Source organism: Batrachochytrium dendrobatidis, assembly GCF_000203795.2.
Source record: "Batrachochytrium dendrobatidis JAM81 unplaced genomic scaffold BATDEscaffold_5, whole genome shotgun sequence".
NCBI classification, from domain to species: domain Eukaryota; kingdom Fungi; phylum Chytridiomycota; class Chytridiomycetes; order Rhizophydiales; genus Batrachochytrium; species Batrachochytrium dendrobatidis.
In genome coordinates, this window is record NW_006281103.1 from 1,101,248 (window position 1) to 1,120,106 (window position 18,859).

The window sequence follows — 18,859 nt, forward strand, 5'->3', positions numbered from 1 at the left end:
ATATAAATATGATAAATTGAATGGCAATCGAAAAAACGACAAGCCACAAGTGTATTGAAAGTGAGAATCGAATACAGATACCAAGCAAAGAAGTCAAAACACATGCACGACAACTCGACCCAGAGATTTTCCAATCCAGCATACTGCGGCTTCTCCTGAAAATGATCAGCCATATAACGTTTAACGGTATCTCTTGAGAGAAAGAGTGTTGCGACGAAGCCAGTTGGCATATCTGCCACCACCCTGGGTCTTGTTGAAGCGATGTCCCTTTCCAATACCACGGTTCTTCTTGCCAATAGCAGTAAGACCACGAGCCTCGCGGTGCTTGTGAACAGGCTTTGCAATCCAGTTAATGCGAGGATCGCGACGAATAGCCTTGTGCTGGGGATCGACAAGGATAACCTCGTAGAACTTGTAGGTAGCATCCTGGTTGACCCAGTACGAGTTGAGAACACGCAAGTTAGGGCAACGACGACCTACACGCTCTTCACCGACAGACTTGTGGGAGCGCTGGAACTTGAGTTGGGACACACCCTGGGATGCGGGCTTACCAAAGGTTGCACCCTTGGCGACTTGTCGCTTACGGTTACCACGGCGAACACGGACACGGTAAATGACGTATCCTTGCTTAGCCTTGTATCCAAGACGACGAGCCTTGTCGGGACGGGATGGACGGGATGCACGGTGGATCACATTCAACTGACGGTATTCCCAGCAGCGAACACGGAGCAAAAAACGGAGAACATCCGACTGCTTCTTCTTGTAAAGCTCCTCCAAGTACTTGTAGGCTATTCAATTGCAAATAAATTAGCCATCTCAAATAGATCCTTCAGCAGCAATCGATAGTAAACTTACCGCCCATTGCTGTTTAATCAAAAGTCCAGTATTATAGTTACAGGGTTAAGCAATCCAGAAGAATCAAGCATTTAAACAAAGTCATCAATTAGTAAGTATTGGTCTTTACAATGAAATAGCATTGGCAACATTGAATACAATCGACCAGCCATCTTTGTTTAGGAAGCAGATGAAATGCTGCTGTTAAACCCTCTATAAACATTGAATTGTAGCTATTGCATATTCCAGTTAATTCATCTCGATGACTGGTCAGCCAGTTATTGGTTCGAGCAAGACCCAATCAAAACTAGGAGTATTGCATGGCTGGTCTCTTTCGCCCACACAGAGACAATCATGCTTGAATAGATGCACAGTAACAATGCACGAATCTACAAAAGCACGGATGGATGGATCACAACAGAACGCAAACCGACACTGCTCTCACCTAATCAATCTGTAGGTCAAATCCAAAACTCGTGCATTCTGATAATGTACGGATTTGGATCCTGTTGTCAAAAGTGAAATTGCACACGTGATATGCTCAACTTGCATCACGCGATCTGCTTCATTGTTTGAAATGTCAAACTAGTGAATCTACCAAAGAATCATTGCTTCTTGATCGACTGGACAGTTTTCAAGCTAAACCCACAAGACTTTTCTAGTGTATACATGGTTGTGTAAGATATAAATCGATTTGTATGTTTATTGACAGGGTAGACAAATCGATAATGAGCAAGTGGACAATATTCGATGTTGGCATTTTACATGAATGTGGCCAAGACATTCCAGTTTACAAATACTTGTCATGATGGTCTGGGCCGGACAAACTTGGCAGTTTGACACCCGCTCAATGAATGACAGTACCACAGCATATAACCACTGGACTAACCCTTTTGTAGTACAAAATGACTTTCTAGGAATTTCGTATCTAAAATGATATTCTGGTACATAATATATAAGCACCCTGTAACCTTGGCGGGACTCGAGCCATAGTAACAAGGGACATACTGGTAAGCTTTGAAAATATAAGCGATTACAATAAAACAATCCAGTGGATTAATCACTCGTTGAAGCATTGTTAGCATAGTGCACAGGACAGAGCACCAGTGATTATTAAATGATGGCGACAGAAACATGCTCAACAGCACTAGAATAGAAAGTACAAGAAATTGCAGATTTACAACTGTGTTCATGTAAAGCACAACACTCGTCTCATTTTGATCAGAATATGTAATAATCAAGTATTCAGTTCTGCTACAAATCGACTACTTTTTCGAAACAACGCTTATCGTGTTTTCGAAGCCCTTATTCAGTGTCTCGCTTTGTCTGAATGCAGCGGTGGGAAGCCCTTTTGATTTCATGCAACTTTCACTAAAGAACGGTTGAAGGGCTAGTTCATAAAAATAACTAGAATAAAAAAGCCCTTTGCTTGTCATCTAGACCAATATAAAACCTGACAAATTCTGTCAATGATATCGATAGTCATTTTCGTTTGAAATCATCAACTATAAATCTCATTGAATCATGAAGTGGATCATAGCAGCTGTCCTATCTGTAATGGCAATCTCCAGCCATGCCTCGTTAATTCCTAATACTGACTCGTCGGGTGACAGCGATCGTAGTGGACTACTTCAAAAGCGAGGCAGGATGCCCAAAACGTACGTCAACAAGCCAGTGAAGCAACCATTCATCCCGATTATAACTCAGGTGTCCCATGTGACTCGTACAACTTCTACAGCCGCTGTAGCTTCTACAGCAGAGTCGTCAATAGAATCAAAACCCACTCCAGCACTTAAAAAACTAATGGATACGACACAAAAAGAAATTGAGGATTTAAACCAAGAAATCATGGCATTGATACAAGTGAGACAAGGCCTTGAGACCAAGCTTGGAGGATATGAAGAAAGTCACAGTAAAGCAGAGGAGCGAATGTCGGCAATCAAAGATAAACTTTTAAAGGAACCATCCTACTTTTTACAAAAAGATCTTATGCAGAAATACCATGCTCAGGGTCAAATCATTAAGGATTGGGAAGATCTAATTGAAGCTATAGGTAAAAAGATATTAGATGTCTTGAGTAAACTCGAATCAAAGATGGCCATGAAGCTTAGACTTGAATCAGAAGTTCGTGCCGTAAAACTCCATTTTTCAGTATAGAGCAACTCATGTCTTCAACTTTGAAATAAAGCATTCGTATAAAAATCAATATTTACAGTCGTATTCATATAGAATGACACTTGTATTGGTCTTGAAATAAACAATCGTTACATATTCATTGTTATTGGAAATTCAGTCTGTACTTTTGTACATGAATGAACAAGATCAGTGAATTAATGAGTTCAAAAAACAATATTTCTCAGTAAAATTGGCATCAAATATGAGACTGTTTATCATGTATTTTGACAATTATTTAGTATTTTATTTTACATAAATACGACTGTAATTGGTCTCAAATAAACTCGAGCAACACATTGGTTATCACTCGTTTGATAAAAGGTTGTGAATCATGGCACCAGTTCAATGCCAAGTATGCACAAAAGAAACATCCAAGTACAGGTGTCCAGTGTGTTTAATCAGATAGTTGAGTAACCATTTCTTACAGCCCATTTATCAGACTACACACTCATTTACTAATCCTGATTTGGATGAACTAGTTGCTCACTAGAATGCTTCAAAGCACATAAAGAAAATGGTAAGTACTTGCAAACCTTGATATATCCAATATGAGTTACAGTATGATTTGATACCATTCCTGTTCTAAATCTACATTAAATCAGAAGCATGTACCAAGCCAATATCGCAATCCAACGACTCTCAACAGCCATCCTCAGCATCAACGACTAATAGCATACAGTCAGACGTTATTAGGCCTACAAATCAGCAATCGATCCTTACACCAAATAATGATCCGGTTCTTTCGCAGGATCAGCTGGATAGATTAAGAACATCGGATGCTATCAAAGGCATGTTGCAGCAACAGCCAGATTTAAAGAGTTTGCTCGTTCATATTGATTCAGCAGAATTCCCTGAGCAATTGCTCAACCATCACATGGAAAAGGAAGGGCCATTCAAAAACTTTGCTCAGGAAGCTCTCAGGGTCACTGGGAGAACTGCTGGAGTTATCCACAATGAAGATGTATTCAAAATCTAATGGTTGTTGTTCAGATGAACATGTGCTATAAACTATTAGCAATACTAGAAATATAAATAATTATGTATTAAAATAATAGATCCAACATAGAGCCGGCAGTTTTATGATTTGTCTAGAGAATCGTCATTCTTTGCTTCAACATTTGGGTTGATATATCCACGAGCAATTCCTCTCCGACCATCCTGAACATCAGAGATGGTAGTTTGACCAACCATGGCTTCCAGACCTTGGAATGTTCTGTTATTCAAATACTCTGCTGCTGCACTGGTGGACGTATATTTCGAAATAACATTGTCTCTTGATCGTGCCATAAGCGCACTTGAATCACCTTGTGTAGGTTCATCGTCTGTCGAGCAAACAATTGACACATACTGCTTACGTTGCTTGTAAGCACCAGTTACAAGTGAAAAGTGAGGCTGATCATCATCAGAGTCATCTAAACCATCGCCATTGTCTAGGTTGGTTCGCGTCATCTGACGCTCAGCAATGCGATGTATAGTGTCTGATAGTTGGTGATCAACAGTGACTAGATCCAGTTGATATTTAGAAACATCCCATTCTGCATTACGATCCAGTGCAATACAGAGCTCGTATGGAGTCACAACAGGTCTGAGAAAGTCTCGAGTTTCCAGCAACGCGTTCTGAGGACAGGCAACAAGCACAAAAACATCAATTTCTAGAAAGTTGCCTAGCTTGGCAGGCGATGGTTTTCCCAATGCAAGCATATATGGTTTTTTACCGCTTGCTAACACTAGCCGCTTGAGATTCTCTATCACTGGGAGGTATGATGCTGTAATTTCAAATAGAAAAACAGTCAGAAAACGGTTATAATGATGGGGATTAAATGGTGTTGGTAGACGGATCAGATAAGAAAGTTGTATTCCAGCACGTGCCTCTTTCGAAGCATCAGCCGGCTCTTCCTGTTTAGCACTTGTGTGATCATCACATCCGTCCATACAATTAAAAACAAAAAAGGAGAATACAAATTAATATCTACCTAGACCAAGCGTTCCAACAACAATGCCAATCACGTCAGCATCCTTGGCCTTTTGAACCATGAAATATCGGCGCATAAGCAGCTTGTTTGCCGATCCACTCTGTACACTGCCAGTATTCAAAACAGGATTGTATGCAATGACTTGCTTGCACATGGAATGTGTCATCATAAGATTGGTCAGGTTAAGACTCTCACCACCAATGTAAAACATGGTTACGTCCTGGATCTGCACGCCTTCTGGGAGAATGTATTTTTGACCTTGCATCTCTCTGATACAAGCATCACCATACTTTGCTAGATCTGATTTAAAAACTGACGGCTTATGTTGAATGTCATTCGTATCAAGTTTAGGCATGTTATATACGGTTTCAATATGCGGCCAAATCAAATGAATGAACCCAGCAGCGGCAAGCGCTTGAGCAAGATGTTGAGCAGCATGATGGTATGCCAAATCATACATTACAAGAACAGGCTGCAGTAAATCCAATGAAAATTGTGAAATGAAATACGCAACAGTGGCAGGGATATCAATCGGTGCCTTTTCCAAAACAACTAAAACGGGAAAAGTAGATGCCGGTCTACTATACTGTTAGTAAAAACTGATATAGTTTAAAACACAATATACAGATAGACACAAGTACCTTGAAAGACAAGAGGGGCCATAATGAACAATCAGATCCACGCATGCATGTTCGGCAGCAACCGTGTCCACGCAGCAACTGCAGTCAACAGGAAGAACATCAGACATCATAATGAAAGAAAATAGATGGCAATAAGAATGACATACCTGCCAAACGTGGTATCTGCAAGTACAACCAGATCAACTTTGCATTGTATGTTTTTACCAATGTGTTCGTATAAATGTTCGACTACAGCAGATGAGTACGAGAGAAGAGAATCAGGAAATTGAAATGCCACAACAACTGACAATGCAGTTGGATCGGAGCAAACCTTGTTCTTGTACAAGGAAACAATCAGATCAGCAGTGGATTGCACTTCAAACGTATCCAGCAACTGCTCGGTGGTTTGAAGGGATTGACAAGGCAGGATGGTCTCAATCTGACGCTCAATAGTTTCTTTTTCATGATAGTCAATCATATTCAATGAATATATTTCCAGCAGCTAAACACAGGCTCATACCACGCCACAAACACAGTCTTAGTCAAACACCACCCACACTGACAACTGTTTTGAACAATAAAATTGTAATTAAAAAAAAAAGTTTTTATATTCAAACCAAACCACAGTCACGTGGCATTAATTGCTTTTGCAGTCTGTAAAAATGCAGTTCAAAAAACACGAACCAAATCAACGTAAACTGTTTAAATGTCCGAGTATCAGCAATCAGTCAATACGATTCTGACGAGTTCTGGTTACAAATATGTATCAAACATTGCAATCTTACTCAAGTCGTCACTTGAACGTATTTCAATATTTTTGATTTAATGACAAAAACTACACGCATCGACCAGTTCAAGAGAATGCAATGTCAAGCTATTATCTCAGTTTTGAATTTCGTCCAAGATTTGGAAACTTGCTAAACGATTTCATCCATCTGGCTCGTCTGTATACGAGAATATTTCAATCTACTCTATTGCCATTCTTGATTTTACATGACTTTCAGGTCTGTCAATCGTTTATTATTGTCTGAGATTCTTGAGTAATTCATTCACAATTAAGCATACTCATGATTGTGAATTCAATATCACCAGCAGTCATTCGACAAAACAGTTGGGCAGAACAGAGGGGACAATCACTATAGGTTTGGTTGATACTTCATCTCAGGATTCAGCAGAGCCTTCAAACTCACAGAGCAGTCTGAACATATCCAAACAGTATAGGAAAAGTACTCACAAGAAGCAATCTGACATCACCCCTGTAGCATCAAGGCAGATCCAGACCAGGCGCACATCCCCACATAAAAGTATCAGCTCTACAACTGTTTGCAAATTGCCTCGAGCAGTGTCTGTCTTGGAATCACCCGATCCAATCTTATCTGCATATGCTCCTACAAAAAAGGTAGCAGTCGCCAAGGGTCAGTCTTGGACCAAACCCAAATCAGCATCTACAGCAGTAGATAAAAAACCTGTAAAACCTCGCAAAGCAACACTGGTTGATGCACCCACATACCTATCCAAATCAACAGCATTGTCTAAACCAACTGTACTTTCAACCGCTAAACCCTCACACTCTAACAACTGCTTTAATACTCATACCAACTACAGCTCCGATTGGTACACAAGCAGCAAAAGACTACAGATTTCTCGTCCCAATTACAATGAACAGTCCGACAGTGACAATATTAGTGACGATATTGAAGATGCGGATGAATTCAAATATCGATGTACACCCAAAAAGACTCGGGTACAGAAAACTGCTATCAATCGACAACCTCTCAAGCTACAGTCTTTGGATCTGCAACATCCACCAGAAACTTTAAAAAGCGCGTCCAATACAGATCTGGCAGGTAAAGGCTCGAAAGAGAGCGAGACTGGATCTACAGCAACAAACCTGCCCAAATCTCCGTATACACCATCAAAATCCAAACGGCGCAAGCTTAAAATATCCAACTGCTTTGATGATATGGATGATACGAAAAAGTCAGAGTTGGTAATGCCTTCATATGCGAAACAACCAAAGCTACCTGCTCAAAATGACCCAATAACTTGCAAAGCTGTTAAAGCTTTGACTGGTTTGGATATGGATATTGACAAGAAATTGATTTCATCAATAGAGGCCAAGCCACTACACAATAGTCTAATACATTCGGACTCGGATGCAAAAACACCTTTAAAACTAAACACCACACCAGTAGATACATACAGATCACCACCTTCTCCCGGATCGCCCCCAACTTCGCCTGCATATATTCACGACAATGATATATTTAAACTTACAGGCACATTGAAGAAAAGCGTGTTTGCTCACAGTGAGAATTATGCATATATATCATCACAAGAGTCTGTCGTACGACCAATTGGTATGGCTGAAAGCCCAAGTGCTAATGGGATTGATAACACGCTGCAAGCTATGCTCATGCGCGAGTTGGACGATGCCGTCTATCCGTCAAGTGATAAAAGTCCCACAAAGTTGCTACAGAGTCAAAACAGTAGCAGTAATTGCTGTGATCTATCAACATCTTCTAAACCTATTCAGCAATCACGCTCTAGTCAAAATTCTTGCAACAGTGTTTCTACATCCGGCACGACTTTGGTACCTTGTCCAGTTAATCCCAACTGTGTAGGAATGGTACAGTTTCCTTACTCTCCTTCCATCTCCAAAGTTTTTTTACAGTATGAAAAGTTTCGTCGGAATCATGAGCGTGGGAATGCCGATCGAGAGGGGCTGATGCATATTCGTCACAAGTTTTGTAGCTTGCATGCTGCCGAACAGACTGTGATTCCCGAGGGTGTGTTCAAGGGATACCTTGCCGAAATTGACTTCAAAAGCGTTAAACGACGAGTGGAAAAAATGCAAAATATATTTGTAAATATCCTATTGGGGAAAGAGCATTCAGTTTTTCTGGAGCTTACATTGGCTTCGTTTCGCAAATTAGGAAAGTGGAAAGCACAAGGTATGGTTTTGATTTGATGACGCTTTACCTTGATTTACAATCTGGTTGTAACCATAGTTTATATTTCTACTTTTGGAACAATGGTATAGCTAATGATACCAAGTTTTCACAACTTGCCAAATTTCAGTGTGGCTATTATGGCTGGGTATGTACACATTTAGGCTTTTTTCTGATATATATTGAGTTGCACAACCTAAAACTAACAGCAAATTGTGTAAATTTATAGAAGGGTGGAAACATTATTTTCAAAGCCATTCAGTCGATATTTCGTGGACCAGATTCTGCTCTTAACCCAAACACTGTATCTCCACAATCTGTTCTCGATTACATTCAAAACGTGCTTGTTCCAGAAGCAGCCATGCGGCTTATTGCTCAGGATCAAAACTTGAATATTTTTGAGGCAGACCAGTTAGAACAAGCGCGAGCGATCATGGTAGAAAGTGCCGAGTTTGGCACATGTGTTCATGGTGATCTGACAGATTCAGAATCTGATTTAAGCGATTTAAATTAATACTTCATTGAGACTCTCAGTTGTACTCACGTAAAATGAAATACTAAACTAAAATACATAATAAACTGCCAGTCTCATGGAACCATCATTCACATTAAATTTACTGCAGTGTATTGTTGGAACTCCTTGACAAAACTACACATTCACTGATTCAATATGATCTGCCAACCGTCCAACAATGTCACAAAGTATAGGTTTATATTGTCCATTTTAAACCCTGCTGACAATTGAATAAAAATGGGTTTATAAATGTGCGATTGCAAACACTAGGAATTAAAGAAACAGTCAATTTCTAGTAGGAAAACAATGAATATTTAATCAATGTTTATTCCAGAACAAATGGTGACTGCAAGTGCTTCATTTTACATGAATACTTCAAGTGTAAACTTTACAAGATCGAGTCTCAAGGTGTGATTTCTACAGGTTTAGGAACTGCTAATCCGACTCTATTGGCAGTTTTTGCAATCTTTTCTTGTTCTGTCAAAGTACTAACTGGCCAATACCTCTCCATTAGCTCCTAAAATACTCTTATATTAGCAAACCCATTGACCATACCACCACGATCAAAAAGCCAAAGGTTACCTTGTATTCTCGACTGCTTTTCAAATACATCAAGACATTTTGAGCCTGTCTTCGTTTAGCAAGTGCTCGAGATGGGTCTGTGATTCCCTTACCAATACGAAACTGAGCAATAACTTGCATTCTCCAAAACGAGTTGTTGTTTTTTACAACAAACTAAGATTGACAAAAAGTAGAACATGGATTGGATCAGACAAGAATTGAAATGTGTATATTGCAATAGTGTTACCTGCCGATTGACCTCTCGTAGCAAACCTCTGTAGGTAGATAACACTGATGCGTTTGTGCTTGGTAAAAACATGGATGCCATACTGTCAACAGTTTTGGATGTTTTTGAAAAGAAATTCAACCACTTTATGCAATTATTATTTTGATTTTGCTAGCCTGATGGACTGATTTCAAAATGCAAAATCGTTTAAACAACCTTTTCTCCAAACAAGTCCAGTATAACAATAGAAACTAGAAATAAAACTGAAACGGCTGTATTATATGCAAATAAATCTTTAATAATTATGAAAAATCAAGTTCCGTCCACCGTCATATTAAAAACTTGATGGGTAAAAATAATGGAAATTAAAGGCTAAACAAGACAAGATAGCTACTGGATGGAACAACATCGATCAGAATGCTCACGATGTTTGGATGACTTGAGGGTATGTCGGCGTTTTGAGGTAGCGACTGGAGCAATGGTTGAATCAGCAACTGAATCTTTTTGTGCCTGAACAGGTACAGCTGGATTAGCAGAAGATACCTTCTCGCTTTTAGCAGCAAGTATCTTGTCGACATGGGCAGTGCAACTAACCGAACTCAACACGCATGGCAGTGCAGTGATTTCTGAAGCAGTCTCGGCAACAACTAAAGATGCATTTATCGCTGCAGAGATTTGCGAGTCATCTTCATTTAAAGAATCATCCAATGACATCACCAGTAAATCATGCGGCTGAGTTAGCTCCAACTCACATACATCGGATTGACCCGGAACAATATTGATAGTATGGACCGTATCGGAAGTACTAGCTGGCATAAGTTTGAAAGATACAGGTGGAGAAAGCGTATATGCATTACCATCAAGTTCATCTGATAAAGGTGCCACGATCGAGGAATCAAAGGAGTGGATAGATTCGCTGATTATTGAATCCGCTTCTATATTTTTTGGACAAGTCATTTCTAGCATTGGCAAAGAAAACCTGTAACTCGTCGACCAACGGTTTTTCTGTGACTCGCCTTGAGTGCTAGTCTGACTTCTTGCATACGCAAAGCTGCGACCACGTTGTTTTTTTATGGGATCAAATGATGCTACATCTAAATGAAATTCTTTCAACTTATCAATAGCACCAGGTTCGCCCAACTTGGCTGCTTTGCGGTACCACTCCAGAGCTGTATCAGTGTTCTTGACAACACCCAATCCTTCACTGTAAAAATGACCTATGCCAAACATTGCTCTCGCATGTCCAGCTTTTGCAGATTTCAAGATCCATTGATAGGCCTTTTCATTAGACTGTTCGAGTACAAATCCATCCAAATCCATTTTCGCTCCAACCAAGTACCATCTTGACATTTCCAACATGGCTTCAAGATGACCCATATTCGCAGCCCGGCAGTACCCATAAAAGCTTTTTTTCATGTCGCAATCCAGTCCAAACCAAGCATTTTGATAAGCCTCGGCAAGTTTGAACACACAAGGTGCATGTTCCAGCTTTGCACCACGCTCCAGCAACTCTACCACGTACCGATCATCCTTGAAAATCACATCTGTAAGACCATTGATGTGTAGCTCGGCAAAAAGGTACAGAGCATCTGGATATTGAACTGTAGCAAATCTGCAAGCCATGCGAAGCCAAACAACGCCGTCGCGAATTCGTTGTGGATGACCGTATTTGCCATGAATCAAAACCAGACCAAGTTGTGTCATGGCTTGAGGGTGGTGCTTGATGGCTGCTGTACGAAGATAATGTATGGCTTTGCCGCGAGAGATTCTTGTGCCAATTCCTGTGTGATACATTTCAGAGATTTTGAACATGGCTTCAATATGACCTCGTTTTGCAGCTGATAAGTAAGCAGTAAAGGCCAAGGTAGGGTTTGGAGCAAAAAGCGGATCAGTTTGACTATTGATAGTGTCTGGAACACCGTATTCGTACGTGGACGCAAGAATATACTGCGCGTCAAGATCTTGTTGGCCAAGCTTGCGTAAAATAAAAACGACGGCTTGAACGGTAGATAAGCGCTCGCGAAAGGTAGAAAGTTGGTAGGCATAGAGAAGAATAAACTTGCATTCGGAAAGAGATTCAGCATAGTGACGATGGCGACAGTATCCTTTGGCCAGTTTGAATCGAGTAGGAATTTGAGTAGAAATGGGTTGAAGGGTAAATGAGGCTGGAAGCACAGAAGAAACGGCAGAGGATTGAATGGAGATTTGATCATTGTCAATACAACTGACGGTATGATCTGAGCTATGATCATCATTGTATCCATCCACCATATCATAGTCATCATTTGGCTGAATTTGCTTGATATCATCCTTTGTAGCTTCGGCTTCAATAACACTTGATGATCCACTGCTTTCAGAAGAGCAAAAGATAGTGGAACGAAGGCTTAGAGAAGAATTTATGCTACTGTTGACAAAGGTGTTATTTTGCTGTTCCGATTCAGGAAACTGAATATTGGATTTTAGTAAAGACGAGCCAACAAATGCTGGTGTTGAAGTACTGGATCTGAGAGGCGACTCGCAGCAGCTCATGTTATATGTGGGTGCATTGAGAGATTTTGATCCGCGCGATGCAGTGAGCATCTTTTCGGTGATAACAGATGCAGGGATCTCTGAGCAAACACGAAACTTGCGTAGATCTCTAATGGACCCAGTTTTGTGGGAAAGCGTTGTGTTTGTTGCGGAGGACTGAAGAAGAATAGACAATGGTCTGGGAACAGGGGATATTTCTTTTGCCATGATTAGATAAGTTTAAAAGTGTAACAAAGTTGATGTCAATGGCTTCCAACAACAGCAGAAACCAGCCAGTTTATATATTTTGAAATATGCAATGTAATATGTAGAGTTACGATAAAGGCAAGCCAATAAGGTAAATTTGTGATAATTAGCAGCCACAAACTTGATGAAATACTAACTAGATCTGAGTGTCAAAAGTGGCTTGCTACTAACTACACCTAAACAAACACGTCAAGCTGTCGGTGATTTTGAAGGCGGAGTTGTGTCTACAATCAGAAAGGCTGTAGCAATAGGGAATGCAAACAGAATATACAGACGTGTTGTGTTATTTCAGCCAGTTATCAATTGACAGTGGCAGCCAATGCTTACTAATGCTGATATAGTGACAATCGGTGTATTTGTGGCTACTTGCTATTGGTCAATTTAAGCGTGTTTGAGTGGATAATTTACAGACTGCAGTTTAGATAAAATTCCAGTGGTAAACTGAGAAGCAGGACAATGGACTTGCGTGCAAAACACGCAATTGAATCGATCAATGAAAAAACCAACCCCAGATGGTATGCCTACAAGTGCAACAGTATAAATCATGGATATAGGGGTAACAATTGAGTTAGCAATCTACTGCACAAATGCATAGAGTTGAACAAGATGGATGGTTAAAGCCACTAGTAGGGTTTTATTCAAAAGTGGGATTCACAATCTACTCTACACTCGATTGTTACTACAAGCCTTGTAGTATGTGACCAAATACTAGCAATTCCAGATATATCACTGAAATAGCATAAATATTAAGGGTCAAGAAAATGTCGAGATAAATTCTTGACAATGTGTATTATCAATCGGATTCTCCTTTTCCAGTGAGCATCGCATTAAAAAAGATGCAAAGTTTTGTTTCAATGCACAGCAACTTACTAGCTAGGGTTTACTGATCAATTGATAAAAGATTATCTTTGCAATATCGCTGAACAATAGCCAAGCTATACAATGAAAAAAGTCGCAAAATTGAGCGGGTTGCCAATGATATTTGAAAGTGTATTGATCGGAGTAGATGGCTGATTAACAAAAATTATGTGAGGTTTTCAAGGCTGATGGGGTTGATAATGTTACACGCTGTCAATGCGCAGATGCTACGGGCAAGTAGTGGTGGATTAAGAGAATGGGTTAAGCCAATTGGCAATGAGAGGTTAATCCGCCACACCGAATCTGGCAAGTTGAATAGTGCAGGGTTACAAGTTGTGCAGACAGTAGCACGTGGTATTCAGCAACTGAGTCCAAGAATCGGAGCTGTAGTTACTGGGATAAGGATGTAAATGGGTGGTACGATATTTTGATGGCGCAAGTTGCTGATACTGTTGATGAAATGGCGATAACTTTGAAATGGTCACTTTGCTTCTTTTGTATTGTTCGACTATAAGCAATAGTTCAAGTGAACAGACAATGTTATGTGTGGGTAGATACGATGGGTAAAACAATAGGATACATTCGTATCTGAGAACGTAGATTGAATGTGCAGATACGAAAGGGGTGTGGTATAAATGAGTGGATCTCAAAATATACCGTGAATTTAGCACTGGTTTTGAATTCGTGTAATCCAAGCCAATTGTACCCAGGCTGTTGTAGTGTCGTTTTTATTGAAAAGTATTGGGGTTGAATACAGGTGAATATAAATCAATATCATGTGCGTATAAAATATGGCTCGAGCAAGTTGTTTAACGATTTTCATTGAGTAGAAACGTAGATTGAATATGGATTGGTTCAAGCTGATTCTTGAAAATTGAATTTCATCCTAGAGCCGTATTCATGTAAAATGAAGCACTAAATAGGGTGATGAAATCTACAATTTTATGGAATGAATGTACCAGTTCAATGTGCAATGTTTTTGAACTCTATTAGAATGTTCTCATTCCAACATTCTAGTAGAGATGTGCAATCCAATAAACGTAACGAATATTTAAACATTGTTTATCCCCAAGCAAAATAAAGACGGTCAATGTAAGATAAAGTGTTTCATTTTACGTGAATACAGCTGCAACTAGAAACTATTGTCTAGAGTGATTTTCAAGTACTACTGGACTGAAATAGTTACTAACCACTACTGGATTAGAGTGATTGTCAACTACTATTAAAACTCATGAGTACACTCTGGCCAAACAACCCTGCTGGTCACAACTCAGATACTTCAGTGCATGCCAATATACAAGTGACAAATAGCTACAATGCTGATGACGATGCTGATGAATACAGTGACCAACGACCACTACTTCCCTCATATCCAGAGCCTGCCAGCAACTACAATCATTTGAGTACTCATCGCCGCGACTGTCCGCTCTACCAACAAGGTCATCGTTACCTCCGCTCTGCAAGTTCTCGTTCGTTGCCTCTGCTATTGTCTGACAGCGAAAGGATTGCTGCATCCAGGGCTACATGTGAAACCATGAGTATAAATGTGACTACTGATAGCCATGCTGGTATGTCTGCTCGCTCATATACCAATTCCGAGTGTATCTGTCATTCCACTCCTAGTCACACGCTACATGACGGAGATATTGGCAGATCTGGCCAGGCCACCTCTTCATCCTTCTCTATGGGATCTACTGCTAGAAGAATTCTACCACTGAGTTTTCGTACCACTCGTTTGGCATCTCTTGCTCCAAGTCTGGCTGCATTGGATCCGTTTTTGCTTGATAAACCCCTTCCTAATAATCTTCCGCCGCCTGTTCCAAGAGATTCGCTGATTCCTGCTCGTCCAGCTCAGCTACAAAACTTAGTGACTCCAGTGACTCCGGTTTCTACTGCAGAATTCGTTGACATTCTCTGTGATGTTCAACTAGCTATTCACCAAGGAATCTATCCAACTCGTATTTCCCAGGGCTCGTCTGGCTCATACTTTTGTCGCAGTTCCCAAGGCCAGATTGTTGGCGTGTTTAAACCTAAAAACGAAGAACCTTATGGCAACATGAACCCCAAATGGACCAAGTGGCTTCATCGTAATTTGTTTCCTTGTTGCTTTGGCCGTACTTGTATTGTTCCTAATCAAGGGTATGTGTCTGAAGCCGCCGCATCGTATCTTGATCGGCGATTGGGTTTAAATCTGGTACCAAGAACAGAGATTGTCTGTTTGGCTTCTCCAACATTTCATTATTCATTTCGAGATAGGTGGGCATATCGTATCTGGGGAAAGCCTTTGCCTACAAAGACTGGTAGTTTTCAACTGTTTTTGACTGGATACAAGGATGCAACAACCTTTTTTCGCCAAGGATATGAATGTATGCGTGCTATATCGGCTTCTATGCCACCAACACCAGCTCATACTACTACAGCAACTGATTTGGGTGTTGAGTTGAGCCAGCCAAATGGTGAATCGACAGAAAGTCTACACGAAATGAACGAGTCCAGATCATCAGATAATTTAGGTCCCACTTTACCGCCGCATCCACTTGGGTGGACTCCTAAACAACAACTTCAATTTCAACTGAGTTTTGAGCGTTTGGTTATATTGGATTATCTGATTCGCAACACAGATCGCAGCTCTGATAATTGGATGGTGAAATGGCCACAAAAACAAATTCCTCAACCACAACAGTCATACTTGTGGCCATCGACTGCGGCTACGACTTCTCCTCCGCCTCTAGAACCATCTAATTTACAGCTGGACACGTCAGCTACCTGTACAACTACGGCACACGACACCCAGTCTGGTTTAAATGTTGAAGCAAAACCAAATCAGAATCAATCTGCACCGAGTAGTGTGAATGCCAATCTGTTGGATTCGCAGCCATCTGGTCTCATTGAGCATGTAATAGAGATAAACTCGACGATCCACAAAAATATATTTGAAGCACCAGTCTACTCCCACCTTCAGTCTGAACATGATGAACACCCCAACAATCAGCCCAGTATTCCAGATACTAAGCAGCAATCTAATACTGATTCATTTACAGTCCGTATTGCAGCGATTGATAACGGTCTAGCATTTCCAACCCATCACCCAGATCGCATGCGATCCTACCCTTATAGTTGGGCTTTTTTGCCTATAGCACATAAACCGTTTTCACCAGATACAGCACATCTAGTTCTTCCACTCATCACATCATCTCAGTGGTGGGAAACCACTTTTCATGGATTGGAGACCTTGTTTCGGCTAGATCGAGGATTTCAGACCAAGTTATGGCGTAAACAGCGATCAGTTATACGTGGACAGGGTTATAATCTTACCGGGGTGCTGGGAAAAGTATCTGTGGATAAATCTCAAAGTGATATGACTGCTCAGGCACAAATGTCAGTGGATGATGTTGATCCAAGCTCTAATTTGCCTGCTTCTCCTTATCATCTTGTTCGTCTCCCAGCAGTATTGGTTCACGAAGAGGTAGTTGAAGAGGAAATGGACAGTGACACGGATGATAGTTTGGATAGTGATGAAGAGCAAGGTGTTGAGCATGCTGAGGGAATGTATAGACATCAGTCGGCCTCACGATCTGCAGATCATATTGTTGGATCGGATGGACTCGCATTTGGCGAGAGTGGCGATGAACGCCATTACTTGCGAGAGGGGAATCATGGCCATGCAACGATTGGAATGGGAAGCGCTCATGCCATTGGACGACGACATAACAGTCGAGGTCGCGCACCTTCGTTTATCCAGCGACAAAAGAAAAAGCTGCGACGAGTACAAAGACGATTGGAGACTTTGACCTTGAGACAACCTTGCTGCACCCATTGGTGACTGTAGATTGGCAAGCGATGGATTTGTTTGATATTATATTGTTTTATGAAATTAAAATATGTTTAAAAATTTATCAGCAGTCGAGTATATTGAATGACTTTGAATATGGATGGGATTTGCTAGCAAGTTTATGCCGCGAGTTTTACTACTATGGGTGGATTGAATTAGTTTATTCCATGATATTCCACGTTAACACATGCTTACCGAATGGACTGTTGCTCATTTGCAGTTGTATTCACGTGAAATAACTTGTATTTATCCTGCAGTCATTATTTGGCTTTGGAGAATGAGGCTTTATGCCTCACGATGGTGTTGTTTGTTGAACGGTTGGCAGACCATGTTTAGTCGGTGAATACAAGACTTTGGTTACAAGACTAGTCAATTTAGCACCAATCATTTCATGACACTTTATTGTCCTGTTTAGTGTTTTACGTGAATACGCTGCAGTTTCCCATGAGCACTCCAACACTCAACTTGTCTGTATCGTACAGAGCCAAAACCATCCTTCTTCAAAACATTGACCCACACACTTCAACCATTGATTCAATCAAATGTCAGATAGTTGATTCTCCACAAACCCATCGACTAGTATACAAGGGAAAATCCCTTTTTCCCGACTCGTCTTTTCTTATCGACCACATTGTACCGCCTACTTCTCAATCCAAAGAGCTTAAACTTATGTTGTTGGGCTCATCTGCTTTAGAGATTGATGCTGTTCATAAGCATGATACCAATCACTCGATTCGAGTTCAGCAAAATGCTCGAGCAGTGTTGGCCCGTCCAAAGCTCCAACCACCTCCAACCTATTGCAATACTATTCGAGTCTTGGATGAATTTAGTGATAAACACCTGGCTATGCAACTGTTGGATCGACTAAGACGGGATTGGGGTGTATGTACCGTTATGCATAAGCGAGGTTGGACTGTGGGTGTATTGATGGAGCTTCATCCAAACGAACGTGCAATTTTGGGATACAATCGCAACAAGGGTCAGTCTATTGCTCTTAGACTACGTACAAACGATCTGGATGGATTCAGACACTACAGCACCATCCAAGACACGTTTATCCATGAACTGGCTCACATGTAAGTTCCCACTGCAAACTATTGCTATTGTTTCTATTCAAACTCAAACTGCTTAAATATCAGGACCCATACAGATCACGACTCCAACTTTCATGCTCTCAATCGCCAACTCAAGAAGGAGATTGATGCCATCAATCATGGAAACAAGGTGGGCGGTAACAGAATGAATACATACAACGGCCCATCAGATCCCAAACTGGGAGACACGGCATCGGGTCAGAGATTTGAAGGAGGTACACATGTTCTCGGTGGTGGACAACTAGCTGCAGCAATACCTACTGGAAATGCTGACAATCGAGTGTCCAGAAAAGTTTTGGAGACAGCAGCTACACTCAGATTGACTGAACAAGAAAAGGAAATCACCGAGGGATGCAATACCCAACTAGAATAACTATTACAACTCTGTCAACAAGACGCAATCTCACAAACCCAACACTTTGAAATAAACACTAAATAATAAACGT

General features: G+C 40.7%; 9 protein-coding genes across 9 annotated transcripts; 5 read left to right on the top strand and 4 right to left on the bottom strand.

Moving 5' to 3' along the window:
* Nucleotides 1–13: 13 nt before the first annotated feature.
* Nucleotides 14–1,266, bottom strand: BATDEDRAFT_36929 (uncharacterized protein). Its single transcript, XM_006678551.1, has 2 exons — nucleotides 856–1,266; nucleotides 14–788 (listed from the first exon to the last, which is right to left on the bottom strand). The coding sequence occupies exons 1-2, from the start codon at nucleotides 860–862 to the stop codon at nucleotides 181–183; spliced, it is 615 nt and encodes a 204-aa protein (XP_006678614.1). The 5' UTR covers nucleotides 863–1,266; the 3' UTR covers nucleotides 14–180.
* A 1,125-nt stretch (nucleotides 1,267–2,391) lies between these two features.
* On the top strand, nucleotides 2,392–2,991 carry BATDEDRAFT_24618 (uncharacterized protein; the record flags this gene model as incomplete). Its single annotated transcript, XM_006678437.1, has 1 exon — nucleotides 2,392–2,991. One exon carries the CDS (start codon nucleotides 2,392–2,394, stop codon nucleotides 2,989–2,991), a length of 600 nt encoding a protein of 199 aa, XP_006678500.1.
* A 349-nt stretch (nucleotides 2,992–3,340) lies between these two features.
* On the top strand, nucleotides 3,341–3,985 carry BATDEDRAFT_88079 (uncharacterized protein; the record flags this gene model as incomplete). Its single annotated transcript, XM_006678622.1, has 3 exons — nucleotides 3,341–3,414; nucleotides 3,489–3,526; nucleotides 3,612–3,985. The coding sequence occupies 3 exons, from the start codon at nucleotides 3,341–3,343 to the stop codon at nucleotides 3,983–3,985; spliced, it is 486 nt and encodes a 161-aa protein (XP_006678685.1).
* A 43-nt stretch (nucleotides 3,986–4,028) lies between these two features.
* Nucleotides 4,029–6,161, bottom strand: BATDEDRAFT_16531 (2-(3-amino-3-carboxypropyl)histidine synthase). The gene is made up of 5 exons (XM_006678308.1): nucleotides 5,770–6,161; nucleotides 5,624–5,701; nucleotides 5,300–5,560; nucleotides 4,983–5,251; nucleotides 4,029–4,775 (listed from the first exon to the last, which is right to left on the bottom strand). Exons 1-5 carry the CDS (start codon nucleotides 6,078–6,080, stop codon nucleotides 4,087–4,089), a joined length of 1,608 nt encoding a protein of 535 aa, XP_006678371.1. The 5' UTR covers nucleotides 6,081–6,161; the 3' UTR covers nucleotides 4,029–4,086.
* A 434-nt stretch (nucleotides 6,162–6,595) lies between these two features.
* On the top strand, nucleotides 6,596–9,067 carry BATDEDRAFT_88419 (uncharacterized protein; the record flags this gene model as incomplete). Its single annotated transcript, XM_006678623.1, has 4 exons — nucleotides 6,596–6,606; nucleotides 6,695–8,556; nucleotides 8,646–8,701; nucleotides 8,783–9,067. 4 exons carry the CDS (start codon nucleotides 6,596–6,598, stop codon nucleotides 9,065–9,067), a joined length of 2,214 nt encoding a protein of 737 aa, XP_006678686.1.
* Nucleotides 9,068–9,470: 403 nt separating this feature from the next.
* Nucleotides 9,471–9,956, bottom strand: BATDEDRAFT_24622 (uncharacterized protein; the record flags this gene model as incomplete). Its single annotated transcript, XM_006678438.1, has 3 exons — nucleotides 9,471–9,584; nucleotides 9,650–9,802; nucleotides 9,876–9,956. 3 exons carry the CDS (start codon nucleotides 9,954–9,956, stop codon nucleotides 9,471–9,473), a joined length of 348 nt encoding a protein of 115 aa, XP_006678501.1.
* A 1,035-nt stretch (nucleotides 9,957–10,991) lies between these two features.
* Nucleotides 10,992–12,125, bottom strand: BATDEDRAFT_11139 (uncharacterized protein; the record flags this gene model as incomplete). The annotated part of the gene is made up of 1 exon (XM_006678288.1): nucleotides 10,992–12,125. A coding segment is annotated over one exon (1,134 nt), but the record flags the coding sequence as incomplete, so codon positions are not given.
* Nucleotides 12,126–15,171: 3,046 nt separating this feature from the next.
* On the top strand, nucleotides 15,172–17,310 carry BATDEDRAFT_11231 (1-phosphatidylinositol 4-kinase LSB6; the record flags this gene model as incomplete). The annotated part of the gene is made up of 3 exons (XM_006678297.1): nucleotides 15,172–15,859; nucleotides 15,956–16,131; nucleotides 16,480–17,310. The coding sequence occupies 3 exons, from the start codon at nucleotides 15,172–15,174 to the stop codon at nucleotides 17,308–17,310; spliced, it is 1,695 nt and encodes a 564-aa protein (XP_006678360.1).
* A 308-nt stretch (nucleotides 17,311–17,618) lies between these two features.
* Nucleotides 17,619–18,853, top strand: BATDEDRAFT_33196 (uncharacterized protein). Its single transcript, XM_006678497.1, has 2 exons — nucleotides 17,619–18,395; nucleotides 18,459–18,853. Exons 1-2 carry the CDS (start codon nucleotides 17,764–17,766, stop codon nucleotides 18,784–18,786), a joined length of 960 nt encoding a protein of 319 aa, XP_006678560.1. The 5' UTR covers nucleotides 17,619–17,763; the 3' UTR covers nucleotides 18,787–18,853.
* Nucleotides 18,854–18,859: the final 6 nt, after the last annotated feature.

Excerpts from the sequence above, each read along its gene's own strand:
- BATDEDRAFT_16531 (XM_006678308.1), bottom strand. The coding sequence starts at position 6,080 with ATGATTGACTATCATGAAAAAGAAACTATTGAGCGTCAGATTGAGACC. Across the intron at positions 5,252-5,299 it reads AATGACATTCAACATAAGCC|AGAGATGCAAGGTCAAAAAT; the intron begins GTCAGTTTTTAA and ends TGCTTGTATCAG. Across the intron at positions 4,776-4,982 it reads TGTTGGAACGCTTGGTCTAG|CATCATACCTCCCAGTGATA; the intron begins GTAGATATTAAT and ends TTGAAATTACAG.
- BATDEDRAFT_33196 (XM_006678497.1), top strand. The coding sequence starts at position 17,764 with ATGAGCACTCCAACACTCAACTTGTCTGTATCGTACAGAGCCAAAACC. Across the intron at positions 18,396-18,458 it reads ATCCATGAACTGGCTCACAT|GACCCATACAGATCACGACT; the intron begins GTAAGTTCCCAC and ends CTTAAATATCAG.